This window comes from Rosa rugosa, chromosome 5 (genome assembly GCF_958449725.1).
Source record: "Rosa rugosa chromosome 5, drRosRugo1.1, whole genome shotgun sequence".
Classification (NCBI taxonomy): domain Eukaryota; kingdom Viridiplantae; phylum Streptophyta; class Magnoliopsida; order Rosales; family Rosaceae; genus Rosa; species Rosa rugosa.
The window spans coordinates 7,129,173-7,156,626 of record NC_084824.1 but is presented as its reverse complement, the minus strand read 5'-3'; the positions used below and the strand labels follow the sequence as shown (position 1 = coordinate 7,156,626).

At 37.7% G+C, this 27,454-nt stretch overlaps 1 protein-coding gene across 1 annotated transcript; it reads left to right on the top strand.

The window, feature by feature from the left end:
* The first annotated feature begins 23,536 nt into the window (after positions 1-23,536).
* On the top strand, positions 23,537-27,292 carry LOC133709156 (ABC transporter G family member 21). Its single transcript, XM_062134792.1, has 5 exons — positions 23,537-23,949; positions 24,083-24,884; positions 25,770-25,973; positions 26,077-26,258; positions 26,361-27,292. Exons 1-5 carry the CDS (start codon positions 23,707-23,709, stop codon positions 27,009-27,011), a joined length of 2,082 nt encoding a protein of 693 aa, XP_061990776.1. The 5' UTR covers positions 23,537-23,706; the 3' UTR covers positions 27,012-27,292.
* Positions 27,293-27,454: the final 162 nt, after the last annotated feature.

Here is a 27,454-nt window from a genome sequence, read left to right as displayed (position 1 = left end):
AACACTGATCAAGACTCACTGCCAGTATTGCAATCCTATTACAAAAAACCCAATATCCATATGCTATTCACAACCCAACTACTTAACAAATTCAAAGTGTAAACACATAATAGTCGGTTGCCAAACCAAAAAGACCTTGCAAAGAGTTCAGAACTAGAAACAACTGGGTTATATTCAAAATTGGAGCACGACAACAATCATTGAATGTATTCTAAACACAATGAAGCAAGTAGGCAGCAATTTCACTTCATGTGAAGACTAAATACCATCAAAATCATTCTGAATTAAACTAACTTGAACTGGATCAATTTCTAAATGGATGGAAAAGAAACATGAAAAGGAGCATCAAAACCATGGAATCAATGTGAAAGTGACAGTCTTCATATGTGTTTGATAAGAAAGAAAAGGCAACAATAGAGTAAAAAGAAATCATCTCATGTGCAGAGTGAGTAACGTATACTGCTATTCCCTATGCATGGATGAAAACCTGGGTAACAGTTTACTCCCTATCTTCCTCATCATTGTTCTTAAGGCCATGGCTCTATATATATCTGTTAAAAAAAGAAGAAGAAAAAAGAAGCTCAGGACTCATAACAGAATCAGAGCTACATGAAGAAGAAGATCATCCCTTGTAAGCTAAATAGAATCAGTGTCATAATACATACATGGAAACGTCTGAGCAACTACCTCTCCTTTTCAGCATGACTAGCTTGCGCGCTCTTCCTCCTCCGGGTCGCTACAGAGACATCAAGAACAACACAAGTTCAAATTAATCAGAAAAGAAAAGGATAATCAATAATAAAATACATTAGTTTGAACCAAAAGTGAGGAGTCTATACGGTTTAACTTCAACCTTTGGGCGAGCTTTTGGTATGACCTTCTCTGCATCAAAACAAAGCAAATCAGAAATACTGTAACTAAACAGAAAGAAAGGAAAAAAAATAAACCACCTGGAACTCACCCACGGTCGAAGAAGATGAAGAGCAGCTTGCTTTGTCTTCTTCTTTGCTTTTCTAATTCTCTGCTTTATCATCAATCATATGCATTCTCTTAGGGTTGGGCTCCTTTATCATCAAATCTTCCTCCTTCGCCTAAAACGCAACCAAACCAATCAAAACGCAAATTCAAGACAAAATTGAAGAACACCAAACCCTCAAGATTGGATTTTGAAATTGAACAGAATACGAGAAATCGAAAATTGAGAGAGAGATGAAGGAGATAATTAAGACCCCCACCCCCAAATTCAAATCATTCTTCGATCCATGTCCCACCCTCAAGCTCGATCCCACTCCCAATCCCATCCCCAAGCTCCGTCTCTCTCTCCGCCGACGCCTCTGCATCTCCGCCACCACCTAATTAAACCCTAACCCAACCCCAATCTCATCCCACTTTCCCACCGTCGCTCTCTCACCACCCTCTTCGCATAATCCTAACCGCGTCCACCGTCAGCTCACTCTTTTTCACGACCCTCGTAACGTGAGGCCTGAGATGGTTTTAGGTATTGAATTGGGAAGAGATGGGAATGGAAGAACCCTAAGGTGATGGGATGGGAAGGCAAGTGATCTTCAGGTTTGGTCGAAGAGTGATGGTCCGGTTGGGTCTGTTGAGAAAGGGCATCGACATAACAGCGGCTAATGACGTTTTGCAAATGGGGTATGTGTTGGTTGCCTCTATATTCTAGGGTTATTTTTTGTCCAAGTGTATTTTTTTCACTGCTTTAATTATATTTAGACAGCATTCAACTATATATTGGGAGAAGCCCTCACTTGATTTATGGACAAGCCCCCTCAGACAATGGTTTTTCATATTTACGTTGTCTGAATGCCCAATTTTAAATTTTCAGTTTGCCTCCCGTTATTGCCTGGGTGGAGGGAAATGGATTTAGGGGGAGAGAATGGGGGGAAACAATTGGGGGGAATGTTGGTGGACATGTTTCACTTGCAAGCCTATGGATTCATACCACAGTTTTAAACAAACTATCGTATCACCACTATGTGCTGGGAAAATTTAAGTGCTGTCAAATGGTGGAAAATTTGCTACCCTATAACCATTTCGACCTCACACCACGCTTCCATTTATAAACGTCTTCTGAAACAATTCGTAAATCTAGCATGAAAAACAACCGTTGGTTGAATTCATATTAGAAGACGGAAATTTTACAACCGTCGTCTCAATAATGAGAAATGATTCACACCACGGAAAACAGTGTAGCGTCGTATGAGAGGTGTCGTCTGATTCATTTTCTGTAGTAGTGCTTGTTCCTTAAACTCATGTGGCAAGTTCTCATAAGCAATAGCTACAGAGAAAACATGACTCCTTTTTCCACCATAAGAGAAGTTGGCAGATCTTGACTGAATTCAATATCAACCAAGATTCGGACGTAATAACCAAATTGAGGCTCCTTCGTAGTTTTATATATCAATGTGTAATGGTATCCCTACTCCACCGGCAATCTCCATGAGATGGCGAGGATACCAATAATCCTGGCCTAATCCAGAAATTTGAATCCACACTTGAGTATGTCTTTGTGGAGGATTAGCACCTGGTTTGAAGTCTGGTTTCCATTCGAATGACCAAAAATTTCCATTAGCAAGGGAACATGTACCACTTCTCCAAATTCTTCTCATGTCATCTTCACTATTGAAGTGAATGTCAAAGAAACCTTTACCCAAAGGAACCAAGTGCCATGGGTTCGAAGGGTTCCATTGAGATGCAAGATATGCTTTCAGAGAATCAGTTCTCATAGGAACAGACCCTTTACAAAGTAGAAGTCTACTAATGAGATTGGTGCGAAAATTTTTCAACTGTTCATAATACAATACCTCACTAATCTTGACATAAATCTTGTCACCACGAACCTCTGGGCTTGATAATTGGCTGAGGATGCTAGAGTCAATTGCATTAACTGAACCCCCAACAAAGGAAGCAAAGGTCTGTGTTCCAATGATATTTTGGGTCTTTAGCGGAGAGCCAGGATCGAGATGAAGACAATTGCTATGGGAAAAATAATATTCGGCCCTCAATAAAATCTAGCCTAGGGGTCATCATGGGCCGGGCTAGGGCCGGCCCTACCCTAAATTTTAGGGCTTAGGGTCGGGCCGGGCCGGGACTAATCAAAGTCAACAAAATTTAGGGCCGGGTAGGGTCGGGCCAGGGCTTAAATATGCTAACCCTTACCCGCCCGAAAAGCCCGATCCGTTAGGGCCGAAAGGGCCGGGTCGGGCCGGCCCTCAAATAGGGCCAAAAAAGGGCCTTATTTTGTTTAACAAAAAAAAAACATTATTTTTTTCTTCTCAAAATATGGCTTAATGGTATATATTGGTAATAAAAGACTCATTGTTTTTTATTGAACATATTTAATACACACACCGAAGGTGGAAGTCACTGAAATTTTTACCACTACCATATATTCATATACGGACGACATCCAACGGTGCATTTTAAAAAATTCCATTTCGTCCCCCATTTTGCTCATGGAGGATAACAAGCCTAATAAACGAGTTATACTACATTAATAGGCATATAAGGATTATGTGCGATCAAAAAATTTTGAAATGGAAATCGACCAATCTGAAAATTCTCATATGTTTATACAACATTGATAGGTATTGTGTAAAAAAATTAGGCCGATCTACCATGAATAAGGCGCCCAACGTAGCGGTCAACGCTCTGCACAAGCAAACTTCCCTAAGGGGAGCGGCAGCATGAGCGGACAAACGTTGCGGAATTTTGACATCCATAAGTAGACCCCTACCCATGAGAGTGTGGGATCTGAAAGATTGAAAAAAGTGAATTGCCAAGGACCGGTTAAGAGCATATTTGTTTTATGTTCTATTTAGGGTATTGAGTTGACCGGGTAGATCGAGGTCCAACCGAATGTGGAAATTGTTGAAATTTCTACCACTAACATATATTCATATGAAAACAACATCCAGCGGTTCATTTTAAAAAATTCCATTTCGTCCCCCATTTTGCTCATGGAGGGTAACAAGCCTAATAAACTAGTTATACTACATTAATAGGCATATAAGGATTATGTGCGATCCAAAAATTTTGAAATGAAAATCGATCAATCGGAAAATTCTTATATGTTTATACAATAGTGATAGGTATTGTGTAAAGAAATTAGGCCGATCCGCCGTGAATAAGGCACCTAACGGAGCGGTCAACGCTTTGCACAAGCAAACTTCCCTAAGGGGAGCGGCACCATGCGCGGACAAACGTTGCGGAATTTTGACATCCATAAGTAGACCCCCTACCCATGAGAGTGTGGGAGCTGAAAGATCGAAAAAAGTGAATTGCCAAGGACCGGTTAAGAGCATATTTGTTTTATGTTCTATTTAGGGTATTGAGTTGACCGGGTAGATCGAGGTCCAAACGAAGGCGGAAATTGTTGAAATTTCTACCACTAACATATATTCATATGCAATAACATCCAGCGGTGCATTTTAAAAAATTCCATTTCGTCCCCCATTTTGCTCATTAAGAAGTTAACATTACATTGGTAAAATGGTTTCAACTCGACCAATTGATTATTTTTAGTTATGTTGATTACTTGATTTATTTCAAAATTGGTATTACATGAATATATTGTCCAATTTGAAATAATAGCTTTGTAATTATTACAGTTAATTAGTTAACAGTAATTATTGGTAAATATTAAAATACCCATAAGATTATATTAAAATGGCGGCGTTTTTGCCGAATTAACGGTTAATTCTTTAAAAAAAATTTATTTTTTCTTCTCAAAATATGGCTCAATTTAAAAGACTAATTTCCTAATATGGCAGATTGAAATAATTTTCTACACTTCCATAGTTTTATACATATAACACATGTAATAGAAAATAACAAAAATAAAATATAAATTTTAGGGCCGGGTTAGGGCCGGGCTTTTAGGGCCGGGCCGGGCCGGGCCTAGCCCTTACGGGCTCAATCGGGCCGGGCTTTATTTGTGTGACCCATACCCTACCCTAAATAAAAAAGGGTCGGGCCGGCCCGCCCTAATGGAAGGGCCGGGCCGGGTTTCGGCCCTACGGGCCGGGCCGGGCGGGCTTAGGGCCCAAGGGCCATATGATGAGGCCTAATCCAGCCCCAAGGGCCTCAGCTCTTTCACAAGCAGTAGCCAAACTGACGACTAATATTCAATTGGTTCTGTTTAATCTTATTTATGTTTTGGTTGCTTTTTGGTTTTGTTGTTTATTATAAGGGATCTCGGCTTCATATCTCCCTTTAGGTGTCATCTTTTTTATTTGATAACTTTTCTTTGGATTAAAACAAAAACAAAAAAAATCACATGTTAGAACGAATATAGTAGCCTATAGAGCACTCTTCGCTAATTGGTACATGTTAGATTGTATATTCTTAGTTGAGACACCTGTTATTATCTCGGGTGATTCTCTTGCTTATTGTAATTTGGGGTTTAGGCAGTATGTCCCCCCTTGTATTCTTTGGTTTCATTAATGTTTAAGGTTTAAGAACAGCCGTACTGATCATATTTTCAAAAAAAAAAAACAAAAAAAATCACAGATCGATCGAATAGCTCTTTCTGCTTTTGCCTTTTGTCCAATGGCTAGTTTGATTTGCGTAAACCCCATATATGAGTAAGCCAGCCATTAGTATTGGAGCAGTAATTCTGGCAATTCACTTTATTAGTTTATTGCACTCAGTGCATTGCATTTATATGAAAAGCAAAATGTAATGTATATATGCCAGTACTAATTTGTTGGTTGCTTGCGTCGTTACAATCTAGTGGGAAGTAAGATTTAGTTGTACTTTCCACTAAATTTAGAACCCGATTTCCAAAATCTACAAGATTTTCTCCTCTCCTCTGTGTATGCTCCTTTACTCTCAGACTCTTTTTAGTGTAGAAGATGCGAAATGTTGTGTAAAGAAGATACCATGCAGTTCCAAGTGAAGTGATAGAAATGATGCCGTAGTCCTTATTAGTTTAAAGCTTCATGCTTCAGTTCATAGTGGTTTACAGCACCCAATTATTAATCTCATGAATATCTAGCTAAATCGATGATCTCATGCAAAGCTAGCTAGCTCCCTCTAGTAGCGGTACAGCATTGCACCACCAGCTAGCTCTCCTTTCTTGCATGCCAGTCTTGAGTGGGAACTAGTCATTTCATTTCACTTCATTTCTTTTCTTTCTCGGATTCTTACTTCCACTATATGTACATATAAGACTCGTTTTGATATTGATTTGGTGAGTAGGATCGAATGATTGAAGTAATTCGTTTATACAATTGGTGCGGTGCTAGCCGACCTAACGACCTAATTAACTTACAGACATAAGTAGCAAGGTTCCTTGCTTAAAATGCTACTGACATGAACAAATATTCAAACCGAATTTTCATTTGTATCAGGCATCGTTGAAAATAGGATATAATTTGCGGAATCTGTTCTCTTCAGCCTAGCTAGGAGAATAGTTTCTCGTTTGGGAAGCTAGCTATTGAAATCCAGTCATGTCCACGGAGGAACATGATCAGTAAAGTGATCGAGTCATGAGAATGTTGTGTCAAATGATTGAGCTTATTAAAGTTGGGTTAGCAAATCACACGGTACTAGGTTAAGCTAGCTAAGCAAAGTAAGGTCGGTACGCAGGTGCTAAACTTCTCAGGTCCGAAAGTGTGATGGGACAGTCCATGGCCCGTATTGATTTAATAACCAAAACTAAATACAGGCCGTGAATGCGTGATCATGATTTGAATATATTGATTAAAGAGAAAATTATTCAAACAGTACCCGAAGTTAGGCTCATTCTAAATATTAGTACCCGACTATGCAAAACTATCACTTTGGTACCCCAAGTTTGAAATCTGACCTAACATTCATACACGCCGTCCATGACGGTGTTAACTAACAATCCACGTGCTAAATTTAGAGCAGTATTTTGGTCATTTCGTTAATGAACCTTCTCTTTAGCAGATCCCTTCTTCTTCTCCTCTTCTTCTTCTCCTCATCTCCTTCATCTGAGTTTTGTCAGCTTGTGATTGGAAAATCCCAAAGCACTCGAACATACAAGAGCTCTCAAAACCAATCAAGCAAACATTCCATTAACCAGGAAGAGAAGAATGGATTTCAAAATCATGGGTCTGGATGCTCCAATCTTGATAGCACTGCAAGTTCATGAGGAAGTTCATGATGATCGAACTGGTATTCAAGCCTCAATGACCACAACCCAGAAATATTCAGAGTTTAATTCCCACGCAGGGTCAGGCCTCGTCCAGAGAAGCAATCGAACCAGAAACTAGGCAGGAATGAGTCGAGAACAGCTTGAAATGTCGCCGGTGTCCAAGAACACGGCTGCCCGAGACCAAACCCAGAAACCAAGTCATTAAAACTCGATCAAATTCAAAAACTAATTGCACAAGATTGTTGGGCATGACGAGGAGATGAGATTTCATACCACATGTAGCCAAAATGGTGGTCGGAATCGCCGGGAATTGCAGAGCTTGCCGGAGAAGTCTCGGAGCTTCCGGTCGTTGTTGCTCCTTCTCCGTTCAATGCATGAGTGATCCAAAGGCACAAGGACGTAGGCGACGCAGAGACGAAGGGAATGGTGGTTGTGCGCCGTCGTGGGGTGGCCAGACGTAGTCCCTCCAGTCGGGTTCCTTTCTCGGGTCACGGCTGGTGTCTGGGTCAGAGAGCACCGAGCTCTCTCTCTCTCTCTTTTTGTTTTTGGTCTCCCAATCTCCTTGTTGGAGAGGCCTTGGAGGTCGGCGGTGATGTCTTCTTCGCTCTTGGTCATCTTGGCCAGAGCTCGCGTAGGGACAGGTGTTGTTGGTGAGACCAAAAAATTGGTATCATAATTTTTTTAATTAAATTTAAAAAAAAACAAAAAAATTGGACCGAATTACCTCTCAAAATATGCCACGTGGTTAGCTAGTTAACGCCGTCATGGACGGAGTGTACCATTATTGGGTCGGGCTTCAAACTTGGGGTACCAAAGTGATAGTTTTGCTGCTTTTGCATAGTCGGGTACTGAAGTTAAGAGTGGCCCTTAGTTCGGGTACTGTTTGTAAAATTTTCTCTTGATTAAAATTCTCAATAAACTAATAAATTTGTGCGCTTAAAATGATCGATGGTTTTTATATTACATTTCATTCTTCATATACTCAAAATACTGAAAAACAATATTTTAGTCAATTTTCTTTTTTTGCCGTTGACAATATATTAGAGCAAATTCACATGTTAGGTCACCCACTATTCACTGCTTTTTAGTGTTTATTTCTATTCTCTGAGTCACCGGAACAGTTTCCAAACTGACCTGGGTGCAGGTCACAAAAGTGACCCAGAAAGTGATTTTGGTGACCCAGGTCAGTTTGGAAACTGTGCCCGTAACTCATATGGTGAAAATAACACTACAAAACAGTGAATAGTGGGTAACCCGGTGACCCAACGGGTGAACTTACTCTTAGTGATCAGAACTATTTACATATATATGTAGGGAATAATTGCAATCGGCGTAAAATGAAGTCCAATGTACTTGTCCATATTTGAAGTGAAATTACACCATTTTCAAAAGTGCTAGAGTTTCAGAAGCACATACAGAAAATGCAACCAAAGATAATGTACCCTACGTACGTCTAGGATTGTAATGGCCAGCTAACTAACCCCATTGCCATAATAGATGCGATCAAATTCGTTTTCTTCACCATGTTTTGAAAATATGGTTCGAAACCACTATTAACAATGATGATATGCATTGACCCTCATTTGGACAGTGCAGTAGTAATGAAGCCCTTGTCCACTAGTACCGCCACATTGCCAATTCGATCGATCATGGAGACGTACGACATATATATTATATCTCCAAAAGCTAAGACTGGATTAATTGATTGAAATCAAAGTAAAATGGGTCTTCTGTCTGCTGGTTTCAATAAAATCTTTCTTCAATTAGTGAATGCTATATGCCAATTGGCCTGTTGAAAAAACTTCAATTAGTGAATGCTATATGCCAATTGGCCTGTTGAAAAATCTTCAAGTGCGATCTTGAGAAGGCCATAAAATGCTTCCCCAACGCAAGTTGATGTAATAAAAAGGACAGTGATATTTGTAATTATGCATGTTTTTGTTTATTATTATGGTTTCAAAATTATTTACCAAATGAAACAAAACACGTATATTTTAATACGTACTCATATTATATTTGTTGGAAGTAAAAAACTCAAGTTAAAAATTTAGTGCTCAATCTACTATTACAAGGATGGCTTGATAACAAATTTGGTGTTCGCTAATTTGGAATTTCTACAGTATTGCTCCAATATTAGTAATATTAGTTTTTTTCCTGCAAGTGAGATCCATGTCAACCTTGAATATCACTATTCCCCCCATTATATATGAGAGTGTTTTTGTTTTAAACTTAGATTCCAGACAGATAATGATATTTGTTTGGACGGCCGGCCACCAAATGCATATGGGTACGTGTAATTCTAGATATTGTTAGTTGCTAATCTTAACAATCTAATACCTAATTTGCTCATTATTTAACCATCATTTGAGGAAGACTCCTTTGATGTTAATAAGCACTTAATTTTGTGCGTCATCCCAATCATATCCCATTTAGAATTTTAGCTTTTGTCGCGATTCCATCGATTAACCCAAATTCTAAAAACCCTAAATGCGATCGATTGTCCTATTAACATATCTAAATTAGATATAATTATCATAATTAAAATCAAGATATGCAGTGACCTAGGCCACAGAAACCACCTGATAAATTATATGGTCACTGGTAATGAAAATTCTGTGCTTGTTAGTGAAAGTGTGATGAGATAATGATATACTTGGTCGATAGCCAGTTTCTTTCTAGGAAAAACAATGAAATTTCAACTTCAAACCCTCTACATTTCCCAAAAAAAAAAAAAGAGAACAGCACTAGCTATGTATTAACCCAAACTCCCATAGTAGTGAACACAAAATCATCAAAACAGCAATTTCTTTCATTCTTAATTATATAGTCAAACCGGCCTCCATAAAGCCTCCACTACATCGCCGTAGAACTATAGAGCTACGAAACTAGATTTATTGAAAATGCCAGCTCTATGTGTAGTACCACTACCTCCTTCTAATCAATTTCCCTATGCATGTCAATCAAGGTACACCTTCCACATACTTGTTGACTGTTATTATTATTTAATACTAGCAGGGCCTATCCACTATGTGTGTGGAGAGAAGTTAAAGGTAGTGGAAAAATTTCTCGTACAACTAACACATTTTCTGTTTTTTTTTATTTATTATTTTTTTGTTTTCTATATTACAATTTACTATATTATCCTTATTGATTAATTATATTTCATAGTTTTTTAATATATAAAGGTTAAATTGGTAAAAAGATTCTGTTTTGGATCCGGTACACCACTTTATATATACACACACAGTTATACACACGCTATATAGTTCCACTTGCATTTCATTGCATATATTAAGAGAAGGACAATTCTTAGGTTCACCCCTAGTGTGAATGAGCATATTCACAATTTCTTGTGATTAACGCATAATAACTTTATAATTTTCTAATCCAACCATTCATATTGTATAACGTAATACAAAGATTAGCTCTGTAAAAAATCAATCAAATTGAAGACCTTTCAGTTATTCATTTCTATGAAATACATGGACGGTTCATCATAGTAGTAGTAAGTGCTGTTAGAACCATCCATTTGTTTGATTCAATTAGATAATTAAACGATTTTCGATTCGATTGATTTTTTACAAAGACGATCTTTAAAGGATAATTTAAGTTATAGACCGTTGGATTATAAATTTATTAAGTGAAAATATGTTAATCGACAACGTGGGTGAATATGCTCGTTCACCCTAGAGGTGAACCTAAGAATTTTCCTTAAGGGAAATACTAAAACATGCATGCATGTCGCCATGGTTTTTATCATAGTGTTTAAGGCTAGATTTTAATTATTTTTTAAATGTTACGTAGATTAAGAATATAAGTGAGCGGAACCGGATCAGATACAAAAAAATATATTTTGGGAGCTTTTATTCATACCTCCAAAATTGGTATCTGGACCTCCCAACTTAATGGATCTCCAACTTGCTTTTGTAAATAACCAATTTGCTATCTAGACCTCCCTAATTTTCCCATAACGCCCCTCATACAATAAAATCAATAAAAACTTTTTTTGTTTGTTATGTTCTATTTATACCTCCAAAATTGGTAGTTGAACCTCCTTTAATTTTTGAAGATTTCACAATTCTATTTTACCCTTGATACGATTAAGCTGCGCAGAAGAAGAAGAAGAAAGAAAAAAAACTCTAGTTGGTAGTCCTCTCTCTCTCCCTCCCTCCCCCCTCTTTCTGTCGTCATAGTTTTTCGTTAAATCAATTGAATATAGGAAGCAGGTTGGTATACTACTATTTGAGATGTTTAGATATTACTTCCAATTCTCAAAATCTTTAATTAAATTAAGTTTTTGGATACAAATTTTTCATGAAATAATTATCATTTACATACAAGCAAAAGAAACATTAAGTGTCCATACTTAAAGTGGTCATGGTGTTCCAAAGCTGGTCCAACATAATGCTCCTTAGCTTGGAGAGAGACACAAATTTATTAATTGTTTCTAGTTGAAAAAAAGCGCAAGGAACAACATCCTAGGCAATGCACAGCTTAGAATTTGCGAATTGCCGCATTGAAATGTACTGTTTGCAGAAGTAAGAAGAGACCTTTTTTTTTTTTGCCGGTTAGCTATGAGAATAACCGACATCGTGGAGGTCACAGGTTCAAATCTCACTGGCATTAAAAAAATAAAAAATAACCCTATATTTTTTTTCCTATCATGAAATTTTTATTAAGCTTTGGATTAGAAGTTTTGTATATCACAAGGACATCTGACAGAGAAAAAAAGTATTACAAGGATACGTACGTATTTAGTTCTGTAGTAGCTAGATTTGGGGTAGTAGGAAGAGTGTTTCTATTGGGACCTCCAAATTTGCTCACTTGACCTCACTCTATTATCAATTATTAAATGACATATATAACCTACTATAAAATGACTATTAAGGACAATAATTATACCAAAAAAAATATTATATTTATTTTATGTACGTAGACTTTCCAATTCAATAATATTAGATTGTATTCTTTATTATTTTCCTTATCTATTTTCATTTTCCAATTTCACCACATACTCATTAAAGATTTCATAAATATTCAATAAGAATTAAAAATATGAGTAAGATCATGTGACATAAAAATGTGTGATATATATGTTAAACGCATATTGGTGAGTAAATCCTATTATGATTTATGACCTAAATCTAAGTCTATCCATTATATTTGCAAAAAAAAAAAAAAAAAGAGCTAGCTAGCAATAAACAAAAACTAAAAAAATATTTAAATAATTAATCATGAGGTACAAAAAATAGAGAAAAAAATAAACATTAAAAAAATGATTTCTTCATATGTATTTTTTTGCACAGCTAAAATAAAAAAAAATAAAACACAGAACAGTTCATGTTATTTTCTTATTGATTAGAAATTAATTCTTGAAACTCATTACCTTGTGTTTGGTTATTTATTTATTTATTGGAAAAGAGATTTATGCATGTTGTTTGATTAAGAAATGTATATGTAATTAAGATTTATAGAGTAATTAAATCATTGAAAATACTAAGTTTTTTATTTCAAAAATAATAATTTGTTTGCAAATTATATGAGTGAGGTTATTTGAGGAACTTTAGTGAGGTTTAGTGAATAAATTTAGTATTTGAAAATTTGATAAGAGGTGCAAAAAGCATAGAGGTTAAGTGAGTAAATTTGAAGGTTCCAATAGCAAAACTCTAGTAGGAATGGCAAAGTTCGTTTGGTTGTTCCTAAAAAGCTAGATTAATAACAAATAATATCAACTTAGACTTAAGGCCAACCATCAATTGCACCATATTAATATTATCCTTAAATTGGTCAAACACCAACAAATCTAGCTTTAGTGGTAATGGTTCTTTTAATCGGGCTAGTGACGTGTGTTGTATTAACTAATACCATTATATTCAATTCGATTAGAGCATGCATGCTCTTTCGGCCAAACTATAGAAGGTAATTTTTAAGTGTCGAAATCTAATTGATCGATCTTGAGCAAATTAAGTAGGAAGAGAAACTGACTTAATTTAGGACAATTATTGATGTTCCATATACGCCAGCCAGTTTGGACTTAATTTGAAGATCGATAATATATACTTTCACTTGCATGAAGTGCATGGCTATATTAGCTTCTTTCCTCAAGTTAACAGCCAAATGCATCATATAGTTCTGTTCATTGCTGGATAGCTAATTGTTAAAATCTATATCACACTAAATGTCGACCCAGTACGTACTATAGCATAAACTAGGGTTATAAACATGAAATTAATTATTGGTGCTTCAGTTTACTGTAGCAAGCTTGGTAGTTCAAAGCACTGACTAATAAACCAAAAGAGCATTTATAAGATGCATGAATGCTTCTTCTTTTTCTCTGTGTGTCCCTGGAGCTGTTCGGACAAGACGAAGCATTTGGTAGGGTATATATATCCAGCTCTCTTAACTGAAATGTGAGACACTTTCTTTTCCACAAGTAACCGCGCGACCGATCAGGCCACACGTACATAAGAAAAATCATGGGGTAAGGGTACCATATATCCACGAATTTACCACATGCATGCACATATACTGGTACAGCGTACCCACAAATTTTGTTAGTTGTCTCATCAATTTGACTTCATGATATAGTTATACTGGTTGGCAATGCAGATATATGAGTACCAATTAAACATTTACTTCCTTTGTCGATCATGTCCAAGCTAGCTAGCTTTGTGTATGCACGTAAATAATTTTCTAATTCCATCCAATATAAATACATGATCGAAAATGGTCGGCGATTACATAAAACAATTTATTTTACGAGATTAACCAATTTGAGGAAAAACAATATATGAGTGGGATAAAAAACCGAGCCAAAGAAAAGTGAATATCATACGCAAACATCATCACATATGGTCGCATATGAATTTGAAAAAGATATAAAAGCCGTGAAGAGACTGATTCAAACTAATGATGAATCCTTATTGGAAATCTATTATTTCTTGAAGAACATATCAAACAAAAGTAACTCAACTTATTTGAAACCCCACTATCACTCAAATGGAGAGCAATAATTTACGTAATGTACTTTTAGACCAATCTTAGAAGGAAAATCCTAGTTAGGACAAGGTTTTAAATATCTGCGATATTTTTGATATATCCCCTGATATCTCTCTTTTTCGACGGACAGATATATCTTATCTTTTACTGTTTTTGTGAAATTTCTCCGATATCGTCAAATATCCCCGATATACCCGATAAAGTGAAGAAATATCTGTAAAATCTGATGGAAAAAAAAATAGAAAAAACTCATTAATTATCTAAATGCAAATTTGTGTGAAGAGAGATCTCCTAAGGCAAATCTGGGTGAGGTGGTACAACAACTCCAGATAGTTCTGAATTTCTGATGATGATGGAGAGGGTGGAAGCGGAACAGGTGGTGGAGGTGAACCATATTCATATCTACAATCTTCTGTGGGTGGAGGATTAATTAAACCAATTTACCTGTGAAGGTAATTTTGATCATACCACCCAAGATGAAGACCACAGAGTGAGAACAGCTGGTCATGGTGCTCAAGAGAATACCCGATATGGGAGGAGGACTAGAGGTGCAACTGATGATCAACATAGCCCATTTAATGTTTCTTCAATTTCCTTAAGTTTTGACTCAATTAGTTTAGGCACATATCGCAGTGGGACCTTAAATGAATCTCATTAAGGCAACAATCAATTTGGCTATGATGCTTATGGATATAATCAATATGGAGAAATATATGATCAGTCATCCAGTTGGATTCATCCTTATTATCCACTTATAGGGGAAACAGTCTGCAGCTCTAAAGAGATCTATAACTATCATGTTAATCATTACAATTCGTACTATATGGGTCATTGTTGAGTCACAAATTACTTATGCAATTGTGCCCCATAATTATGAAAATTGATTTGTCTTTCATGCTATTTTACCATTTTTAATCCATTTCCTTTTATTTGTAGGAAACCTTGCATTGAGAATAAAATGACTATTTGAGGCTTGAAATGAGGAGATTTGAAGCTAGGGGAAGAAGACACGGAGATTGGAAGAAAATTGCAAATCGACTTTTCCGGCGATTTCTCCGGCAAACTTTTCCGGCGAGCCGCCACTCATGGACGGCCTTTTCTCCAGCAAAGGAGGACCATGGTTGTGAGAATATCCCATCACTTGAAATTCAAATATCTCCCTACACTTTGTCCTTTTGTCACCTTGCCAATTTGGGACCATTTGGGGGACAATGGTGTAAGAGCATCTCTTGCACACTTTGGGACCAAAGAGGACATACATAGCTGATCAAAGAGATGCCAAAGGGCAACTCTTCAGCATTCTTGACTCCATTCAATCATCTTCATCCTATTCAAGATCCATTTTTCTCTCTAGAGAAGACACCACCATTTCCACCACTACAACCTCCATTTTCCTCCACTACAACCTCCATTTCCTACACCACTCAACACCACATCTCACCTTAGAGATCCCAAATTTCACTATTCTTACCAATATCAAGAGCTTGGAGCAAGGAGAAGGAGGTGACTACCACCACATCATGTTCTTAGAGACCCATCTCCACCACCTCTTCCGGCATCATCAATAGTCACCCTTTACTCTCTATCTCTTTATGTATTTGATGTTTAATAGAATGTTGAAGCTTGTGTATCTAGCTATGTGTGAGTAGTGAACTAGTTGGGGCTAGGGTTGAAAGCCCTAGCCAAACTTGCTTGTATTGATGCTTTTATTTATAAATTGATGCAAATTCATGTTGTCATTCTCACATGCCAAGTCAATAGTTGAATGCATTACTTAGACCTAATCAATTTGAGTTATGTGTTTGCCATGACATGAAGTTTTTCCTAGAGATTGATTACCTTTAGGCAAAAAGGGAGCATGAAAGCACACCATGTGTGCATGTGTGGGTAGTGAGCTAAAATCACCTAGAGATAGGATTGGTTTGCTTGCTTGGTTACCTAAACTCTAAGCTTTATGCATTTAGGGGCAAAGGATTGAGGCCTATCCGGTAATTGAATTTGTCTCTAGGTAGTTAGCTCTAGACTTATCCGGTTAGAGTTAATAAAATGAAAGGGGTTTAAGCCTTAGTAGTCCTATCCGGATGCTAAGAGGATAGTTGGACAATTAGCTTTGCATCATTCATTTTCAATTGCTTTAATGCTTGCAAGGGAGGCAAAAGGTGAAACCCGATGCCCTAACTCCCATCCATTTGATAACAACTTATTTAGTTTAGCTTAGTTTATATTACTTGCTTTCATTGGTTCAATTTGAATAGAAACCAATCTCAAAATCAAAATCAAATCTCTACACACCATCTTGCACATACTCACCATGAACTTTGGTTCACTTGTGAGCCTTTGTTTGTGATTGTACATTTGCATATTCTTCTAGTTTTTCCTTAGGTTTTCCCTAGTTAGGAAAAGATTTACCAATCCTCGTGGGTTCGACATCCTTACTTAATCCCCTATTCTATAACTTGTACCTCTTGCACTTGAGGGTGGCTTCAATGCTAACAGACATATGTCTTGGTCTGATTATTGCATTTTCGTAAACCAACGAGCTGCTTTTTAACCACCAAGAGTCTCTTTTTGGATGTAGATAAAGTTGACATTCATATGTATTTATATGTAATTCTAATAAATTGAATCTTTCAAAAACGATATATATTCTCCAATATCCCCGATATTTCCAATATCTCCATTTTTTAAAGTTCCGATAGATATGAAGATAGTGATATTTAAAACCTTGGCTAGGACAACCAACCTCCATGTATGTACCAATTTGGGACGAACATGATGGACAAGCCTTTTAAACTTGCAGCTAGCGTGAACAAATTAAGAGCCAATAGATTGATAGATCGAGGGAATTGGACTGATTGATAGATCGAGGGAATTAGACTACTACTACTACGAGCATAGCTAAGGCAGGCACTGAGATCGTGTAAACTTCATCCTCAACATGATATAGGTGGATGCTTCACTTTAGTGTAGCAGGCAAGCTAAGCTAGCAGCACTGACGTCTAATAATTTTGATCGAAGTTCACCAAAAGATGGAGAGCATTTCTAACGTTCATGCACATGTTGCTGAAGGTCCCTACGCTACTCATTCTGCAAGGAAAGCTTCTTTATCTATGATAGATGTATTCCTAAAGCACTTGGGATCGACAAGACGATCGATCTGCTAGCTGGCTGGTTCTTATCTTTGCAATGTACGTGTATCAAATGTCCAAGATTCAAGTTATTGTATATATTCAACTAGTTATATGCTCATATACATTATTGAACAATAAGAGTTAATTCAATAGCGAGTGACATACAGATATATTGGTATATATATGGACCAGGAATGATCGGGGGAACGATTATACTCATATTTAAATCAATTTAAATATACTCGTCTAAATTCTCTTATATATTTCTCATTACTTAGTGTTATCTCATCATAATAACAGTTATATATTAGAATCTATGGATAAATTACAAGCAAGTCTTGGACTCTTTTGATTCTTTTGTGTTTGAAGATCCAAAACCATACCAATGGCTCTCCGCCTCCCAGTCCGTTTTCTAAACCCTAGCCGCCACTATGGCCTGGGGCCCCATCGGAGGCGCACGGCGCTGACGTTAACGGCAAGCAAGGCTTCACTCTCTGCCTCTTGCAATCTCCTGGAGACAAATCAATGTCAATTGTTTTTGACAACTCCCCAACGAAGATCCCCCTTTGTTGAGGCGGTATATCAAACTCTCTCTTTCACCACGCCAAACCAAGGCGACGTCAGAGGAGATGGGGGTGTCATCGGTGCCGAGTGGTCGAGGGAACCAACACAAGCGGTGGTGGGTAGAGCCCGACCGCGAAGAGCACGTCTCAAGGCTTCTGGAATTGCTGTTGACCGGTGGCTAAAGCCAGGTTTTCAGGCTGGATTTTATGTTTTCCGGCATGAACTGACGACAACAATGGTTTCTGCGTCCCTTAGAAGAATGGTGGGAGCGGGGCTCCGGGCTTTTGCTCTTTTTACTGCGCTCCGATCTGCTGGATCGGCAGTCCGAACTGTCCTGGCATTGAGGCTCTTGCAGAGAATGAAGGCCGGAGCGGCGTTGTTCACCGGCGGCAGAGCGGATGACAGAACGGGTTGGGTGCCAAAATTGGTTTGGGTGTCCAAATCAGTATTGGGGCCCAAATATATTGGGCTGCCTCAATTGTTCTGGGGGTCCACAGCTGGCTGGAATTGGAGTTGTGCCCAAGTGCGGACCAAGCTAATGGACTCTGGCTCCCTAGGGTTTCGGATTTGGGATCCAGGAGGATGGACACAACCAAACCTCCTAGTCCCCTCTTGGAAGGCAAGGAGAAGATTTAGTTTTTTTCAAGGAACTATGCCTATTTACTATGGTCTAGAATTTCTCCATGGTTATAGGCTTGCTTTGAATAAGTTGTGCGATAAGTTCGAATATAGTTGGTCTATCCTATGTACCACTGTGGCTCTCCCACGAATCCTTGTCTTGTCCATTGTTATGTGACAGCGGGTGGGTATGTAATGGCCTTCTTGGCATGCGATTATAAATGAGATATCATTAATTCAAAAAATAACAGTTATATATTAAGCCATCCTTTTAGAGGAACATCCTATAAAAAATAAATTGATTGGAGTTTCTTATGGAAGAAGTAAACGATCACAATTGAGCTTATTTTGTGAAAGTAACAAATCAAATAAAATCTTTTAAATTACATGTAACAATTCAAATTATAAAATTGAAAAATTATATATACGCAAATAAGATATAGTTAATACGAATCTATCCAAAATCATTGGTCACTTTCATAGATCCTATATATATTTATGGATATGCATGATAATATCATTGGTCACTTTCATAGATCCTATATTTATGGATATGCATGGCTTAGATTTATCCTTATTAACAGGAACTATGGTCATTTATTGCAGCGATTGGCACAATGCATTAGTTCGTAGTAGTGGTATGCATGCACAATTACAATTTCTTCAATCATCGACTCCAAATTGTGCATGTTTTTCTATATATATATGTATAAACCACCTTCACTATCCTACCCGACCATGTATCCTCAATCGATGATCGATCACTCTCATGGTCCTCAACCAAATTAATTTCGCACCAAATTATATATGCATTTGTCAGGTGACATGATTCCGTGTACGCCAGTCTTTGAGAGAAACTTCGATCACCTCAATAAGGCTTTGTCGCTAATTTCCTTAACATCCATGCTCTCTAATTAATCTTATCACTTATCTATAGCTAGCTCCTTTGTAACTTGTATACTTTTCTTCCGTCAAAAAGGGTTTCGACATATATCACACTGATTTGGTCCTTTGTTCTTTAAACACGAATCAAATTAGAGAATGACACTTACGTACATCCATTAGTAAACGTGGGTATTTCGGTTGCAGATATAGTTTTACAATATTAATTAGTGCATGGTTGATATAATTAAATACCTAGATACCTGGTCTCCTTATTTTGTTTGCACATGTATGTAGGTACATTATCGCTTAAAAGAGGTGCATTCATATTAACCCAATTAATTGCTTAGCAATAGCTAATTTCTCATAGAATCAATGCAATTGTGAAGTTTGTACCTGCGGTGATTAAAAATATGTAAGTCCATGAAAAATTCATGTTCTTCGGTTGTCTTGCTTAACCATCCTAGCAAAGAAAATACATGCAAGTGAGATAACTCATAAATTAATATAAATTTCTTAACTAATTAGCTATTAGTATATATGATAGCCGATATCTTCTTCAGTAATATTAGATGAAAAGTCTCATATTTAAATACTAAAAGAAAACTTGTGCCGACTAAAAACTCATGTCAATAAGTTTCAAATAATCACAATATTATATATATATAGACACATGCTGGATCAGAAGCGGATGTCCGCACAGATGCAAAAGTGCGAACGTCCCTCCTCAGGCCTCGATCAGGCGGTGGTTTCAAGCGCTGTGGTTGTCGGACGAACACGCTGGACATCCCGGACGGCATCACCATCAAGGCGAAGGCTCAGCTGATCGGAATCGAAGGTGTGCGCGGTGAACTCGCCTAAAACCATGGAAGCCCATCAAGGTCGACTTCGAACTCTTCATCGACGACTCCAGGGGCAAGCAGAGGCTCGACATCGAGGCCTAGTTCGGCACTGGCAACCGCAGCGCCGCCATCGCCGCCTGAGGAGGGACTTCCATACTTTTGCATCTGTGCGGACGTCCTCTTCTGAACGGCTCCATATATATATATATATATTTCTTTTTGTTTATATTACCATGGCAACCCTGCAGTCCTTTGAGATATTATAATACGGATTTCCAAATTCTAAGAACCCATAATGTAGTTTATAGGCGACCCTACGGATTTTCCAAAGTGCACAACCCTTAGATGTGCTTTTTCACCAAACTTGTTTTGTACATATAGCTAGGGAGTAGGGAGGGCTGAAATAATTTTCAACAAATTAAAGCAATCGACTTTTTCATTCTTCAAATGCATGCAACAAGCTTTTGAGACTAAAGTCTTCGTCTCCGTTGGTTCGGAAATGGAGAGAGTGAACAAAATTGACTTCATCAGTGAGATCGTATTGCATTTTGCGATTAGTTAGATTGCTGTGCAGCCTGTGCTGGCAACTCGCATATCTCAGATTAATTAAAGCCACAGCTTTCTTTCTTAATTGTAATTAACTTGAGCGAAAATCTGGCCTCAGATGTAATTAATGGGCACTCTCATCAGCCTCTTGGAAAGAAATATTAGTTAAAAATAAAGAAAGATTAAAAAGGACGATTATGGAAAGGCACTAGCTAGAAACTATGTCGGGCAACTGCAACGTGTAAAATTGAACTGCAAAGTTGTATGGATTATGATCCACTCCTTGTTTGTATGGAAAAAGAGTGCGTCTTGATCTTGAAGAGGGACCTTCCAAAGTTAATTTAAAGTTCAAAGTTGAAACACTATAGCAACACCTGGCACACTTCAAGACATTCGTTACACGATAAGAATGGACCCAAAAGTACTCGCCGAATCAAATTTACTGTACTATACAGTAAAAAGGCCGATAAAGTGTTGTAAAATTCTTTTTAGGGTTTTATTTCTTTTCTCTTCTTTTCTTTTGCCATAGAATTTTTCGGGTTTGACCCTATACGAATTGGTGGTCTGGCCAAAAATATCAGAGATAACAATTTTCAATTTTGTGCTCACCTTTTCAAGTTGATAGCCACAAAGATCTATTACAAGTAAAGCTTTGTTAATCTAACATTTCATAACTGATCTAGATAAAAAAAAAAAGAATAAGAAATCATAATACGAACATAGTAATATTATTGTATAAAAACATATTGGTTCACAATCTTAAAAAATAAAAAAAAATGGTTCATTATTAATTTTTTTAAGTATCAAGCATCAATTCTGGTCGGTATCAGAATTTTACACTTTCGATGACTCTTATGCCATCTTAAATTTCTTAGAAGCATATTATAATAACGTATTAATGCATAATATGTCGGTAGGGCAGCTGGGGCTTATATTTGAGGTCAAGCAAAATCTTCATAATCTTTTGTCATAAAAAAATTCTTCATAATCTTTCATTTTGCAACATATTCCTGACCAAATTCAACCAAGTTGCTGTTTTTGCATATAACACGTCATTAGTGAGAGAGTTATGCTAATTAATGCCACCAACCAATGAATGACTGCTTGGTGATTCTAATTCCAACCAAATTTAGGAAAAAGCTTGGTTACCTTTAGATCGACGGTGACGCATGCACCACCAATTGGGAGGGACCTTTTATAGGAAAGACGACACAATCTCAGCCACTATCTCTCATTATGAATAAGCATTTGACACCTAGAAAAAGCAGAAGCTAAGAACCCACCATGACCATAACCCCTTCCCCCTCTTTTTAATTTTTGATTTTTCTCAAGCACACTGCCAAATTAAAGGGGCTCGATTGATATTATTCCCGACAGAGAAAAATCCTAAAGCGATCGTTGGAATTAGATAGAAATAAATATGGGCTTTCTGGTTGGACTTTGAAGTTTGAATTAAGTTTATGTCTATGTAGTCATTGTAGTGTTTGATTTCGAAACATAAGTGGATGATGATGATAGACATATGCTACGAGGAATTATTTTGTGGTCCTAGAGTACCACGTGGTAATATCATGTGGTGGTTCTAACTAATAATATTATTCAAATCATCAAATGTGGTGGAGACTATGTAAGAGATTAAAAAAGAAAAAAAAAAATTTAAGAGATCAATCAGAAATCACTACGAGTCACATAAGTCAATAATATTACCTTTAACTACCATATGTACTATAATATAATTTATGCTCTTCATCACTATCTCCTTCACTTAATTTGTTGCTGCTTCATTAATCTAATATATAATAGTGTTCGGGTACTGTCAACTCTGACCCCATGAGTATATATAGCTTCTTCAGTGGCAATGGCCCTCATGTAATGTACTAATTAAAATAATTATAGTTGTGTGTAACCAAAAAAAATAAAATAATTATAGTTGTGGATATGATCATATTTGTCAAATTCTAAAGGGCACGTGGTACGTTTTGTATTCGAAATTTGGAATAAGCTTAGCTAGCTCATAGCTAAGAAAGGGGGAAAGGATGCACTACTTTCTGTCTGCAGGTGCTTCAATTCTCAAGCAGAAATCAATTAGCCTAGTTAATTAATGTCTAATAGAATATACGAGTCAATGTGTCTAACTATATATTTACGTTATTTGTGTGGTAGCTAGGAAATTAGGGCATACACAAAATACCATGCATCTTGATGACATGTGACATTTATATATTTTATCAAATCGTCTATATGAAAAACTGGAATACGAATTTACTGGTTAGAGCTTGTAGGATCTGAATTTTGTTCCATCTTTTCAAGTAAAGTATATATTTTAAAGTACATGCACCATCCTTTAATCATTTTCATCACCCCTTTGCCAAATTAAAGGTTTATCACGGAATATTTGATAAACAAATCTTTGTCAAATTGTTGTTTGAAAATAAAAGCTAATATATAAGAATGGCCTGGGATCGGGAATATTAGTAGTCATTCATAAATGGCGAGCAGCTAAGGCGCACAGTATAGTAGTGTAAAGCTCTGTGTCGTACAAGCTGTGGCACAAGCTAGAACCTAACAAATGCCTTTCTTACGAGTTGACACGTACGTACCCAACTAACCCTAAAGTAGGAAAAGATCGAGCACACTACTATTATTCATAAATATAATACATAGTTACATACATATATGCATGCATCACCTTCAGAGACTAGCGGCAACCCTAAAGTAAGTGCATTAGAGTCTTTAACCTATAAGGCCACCCATATATAGGGCCCCCCTTCCCCATAAATTATGACCCACTTAAAATCCTAAGTGGTCTGTTTCTCGTGTGCCCTCCCCCTCAACTTTATAAAGAGTCATCACATGACTTCCATTGCATGTGATAGATCGATCTAAGCAATCTCTTTCCCTTCATCCCCATCCTCTCTATTATTTCTTCTCGTCTCTTCTCTTCTCTTCACCGGCCGTCTCCATTTCCTAGCTTTGAAAAGCAATGATACCTCCGGAGCAGGAAAACACCATGACAAACACTACTCCAACTAACAAGTCTAGCATACTCTCTAATGTAAGCAGGTCTGAGAATTATCAGACCGGCTGGGTTCATGCCGAACCGTCTGCTGGAACTACTAACGGAAGCCCGCGTCTGGCACCTGATGACATGCCGGAACAACCACGTCCGAGTACCCCTCATAGAGCTTCCGTCTTGCGCGAGTCCCTGCGCCCTGTGACACTTAAGGTAACAAGGAATTATTTTCTTGCGAGCTAGACAGCCGGACATGTTACGTAATTAAGTCGATTATAGTGGACTAAGGTTTCGTAATGCAGCACCTATCTGCAGGTAATCTGATGTTTTTGTTTTATGTTTGCAGTTCGAAGACGTCACCTACAGCATTAAGCTGGAGCCGACAAAGGGTAGTTGCGTCAGTTCATATAATGAGCCAAAGCAAACACGAAATCTACTGAATGGGGTGAGTGGGATTGTGCGACCGGGGGAGCTCCTCGCAATGCTGGGGCCCTCCGGCAGCGGCAAGACCACTCTCTTGACGGCACTCGGCGGCCGCTTGCCGGGAAAAATCTCCGGCAAAGTGACCTACAATGGCCAGCATTTCTCAAGCTCCATGAAGCACAACACCGGCTTTGTGACACAAGATGATGTTCTATATCCTCATCTGACTGTGCTCGAAACCCTAACATTTACCGCCCTTTTGAGGCTTCCAAAGCAGCTGAGCAAGGAAGAGAAAAAAGAGCAGGCCGAGATGGTTATGGTGGAGCTCGGGTTGACCCGGTGCCGTGACAGTGTTATTGGCGGGCCTTTGCTGCGTGGGGTATCGGGTGGGGAGAGGAAACGGGTCAGTATCGGGCAGGAGATGCTGGTGAACCCAAGTCTTTTGTTGCTGGACGAGCCTACCTCGGGGCTCGACTCTACCACGGCGCAGCGTATAGTTGCTACGCTGCGCCTACTGGCGAGAGGTGGGAGGACAGTGATCACCACCATCCACCAGCCGTCCAGCAGGTTGTATAGGATGTTTGATAAGGTGGTAGTTTTGTCGGACGGGTGCCCGATTTACAGCGGGCATGCAGGTCGGGTCATGGAGTATTTCGGGTCCGTTGGGTATGAGGTCGGGTTCAATTTCATCAACCCGGCTGATTTCTTGCTTGATCTTGCTAATGGTAAGCCATTTCTTCAATTCTTTTCAATTTTCATCATCACCTTTACATTTCTTTTCTTTAATTAATTTTTCTTATATTAGAACTAAAGGATTGTGAGCATCTTACGATTCTTACCCATTATGGAACTTAATTATTAAAATTCATGAGTGCTTGACAATATAATAAGTCCCACTTTGACCCATTATAGAATTTGATTATTAGTAATCCTTAGTGCATTTGACGATTTTTATTTATATGAGAAAGTGCATTTAAAAAAGAAAGGAAAAAAAGAAGTTCATTCGAAAACTTAATAAGTCCTAAAATGTGATTAAGTATATAATAAAATAGTAACTTTTTTTTCCTGAAAAATTAGGATACCTGACGACCGTTAATTAAACTAATACAAGCTTATAATCTAAATAATTAAGGGCATATATCATGCCAAAACATTGATGAAATCAGCTAATTGCCGGATTTTGATAGTGGAGGTCAGACCGTCAGACCACTGAGAAAACATCACTTGGTTTAGAAAAGTAAATGATATGATGTTGCTAATATTGAACATGTCAACTTCACTGTCCACCCACGAGGCACAAGTAATACCATGACCATGTCACCATGTTATATAATCTTTGAGATATTTTATTTTCGGCCAATAAGTTTTTTAAGATACTTTTTAACTTGCCGTTATTTAGGTAAGAGTCCATTTTCACAATAATTATGTGAGTGGACCAAAAAGATTTTAACTTTCACCACACCAACGGCGTTGTGATTATAGATGGAATTGAAGGGGCAAAGGGGGTTTGCTAATCAATTACTTTACTTTACCTGCTAATCAATTACTTTACTTGTTTGTTAGTAGTAGAATTTGTTAATTAAGTATTTTGGATTGTTTTTGACAAGCAGGTATAGCACCTGATGCTAAACAAGATGATCAACTAGAGTATAATGGCAGATTAGATCATCACGAAGAACAAAACACAACTAAGCAGTTTCTGATATCATCATATAAAAAGAACCTATACCCTGCATTGAAGGCAGAGATTCAGCAAAGTCAAAAAGACCCAGCTGTTCTTTCTTCTTCTTCTTCAAGAACATCATCATCCAGAGGTAAATTAGTCTTCGAAATTCCAGTTAAGCTTTATTTATATGTTGCCATTTTGTACAATGTGTTCTGATCATAAGCAGTGCATGCTTATATACATGTGTGTAGGTAGTCGAGATTACGAATGGACTACCAGCTGGTGGGAGCAATTCAAGGTTTTGCTTCTGAGGGGTTTGAAAGAGAGAAAGCATGAATCTTTCTCAGGTTTAAGGATATTCCAAGTTATGTCGGTTGCAATTCTCTCAGGCCTTTGTTGGTGGCACTCAGACACTTCACATTTGCAAGATCAGGTATTGTAATTTTAAGTCCTATAATTACTAGCATGGATCGATGATTCATTAGAAGTATGTACCGATCAATTAATCAAACTAGTACTTTCATGAATTGAACAGGTTGGACTTCTCTTTTTCTTCTCCATATTCTGGGGCTTCTTCCCACTGTTCAATGCCATATTTGCCTTCCCTATGGAACGACCAATGCTAAGAAAGGAACGTTCCTCTGGCATGTATCGTCTCTCTTCCTATTACTTTGCCAGAACCGTGGGTGATTTGCCAATGGAGCTTGTGCTTCCCACTGTGTTTGTGACGGTTGCTTATTGGATGGGGGGTCTCAAGCCTTCACTAGTCACATATGGACTAACCCTCTTCATAGTTCTTTACAATGTGCTAGTCTCACAAGGCCTTGGACTAGCACTAGGTGCAATTCTAATGGATGTGAAACAGGGGACAACTCTGGCTTCAGTGACCATGTTGGTGTTTTTACTAGTAGGAGGATACTACATTCTGCACATTCCAGGTTTCATAGCTTGGTTGAAGTATATTTCTTTCAGTCATTACTGTTATAAGCTTCTTCTGGGAGTTCAATACTCGGTGAATGAAGTTTATGAGTGTGATCTGGGGGTGCGTTGCAGGGTACTTGACTATCCTGCTGTTAAGTTTGTGGGTCTTGATGGTTTGTGGTCTGATGTTGCTGCTTTGGGTGTAATGCTGGTGGGTTATAGGGTTCTGGCTTATGTCGCTTTGAGGATGGGGCAACCTCACTGACTACCTACTTCTTGATCGATGAGGTCGATCATATATAGAACAGAATCAAAACTGACATTTTGCGCTGCCGAAGCTACAGATCTGATGATGACTTTCAATCTCCGATTTTATCAAATAATCCTGGTTTTCAACTGAGATATTGTGAATGAAGATTTTATGCAGAAAGCTAGCTGGAGAAATCTAAATTGCACTCCACGTGAAAATTAGTATGATATTATAATTAATTGTACGTAGGTTTGTAAAAGAATTGCAGTTCAGTTCACTGATTATGAACACCTTCCATTAGAAAGTGCACAGAAGAACTTCAATTTAAATGAGACCCCAAGTTAGTTATTTGTTTTGTATCAAATCAGTTGACTACTGTCTTTAGTTTGCATCTGGTGTCCGATTTGCCTTCATAGTGTTTCACTAGTTGAAATTAACATCTACAAAGTTGATTCTGA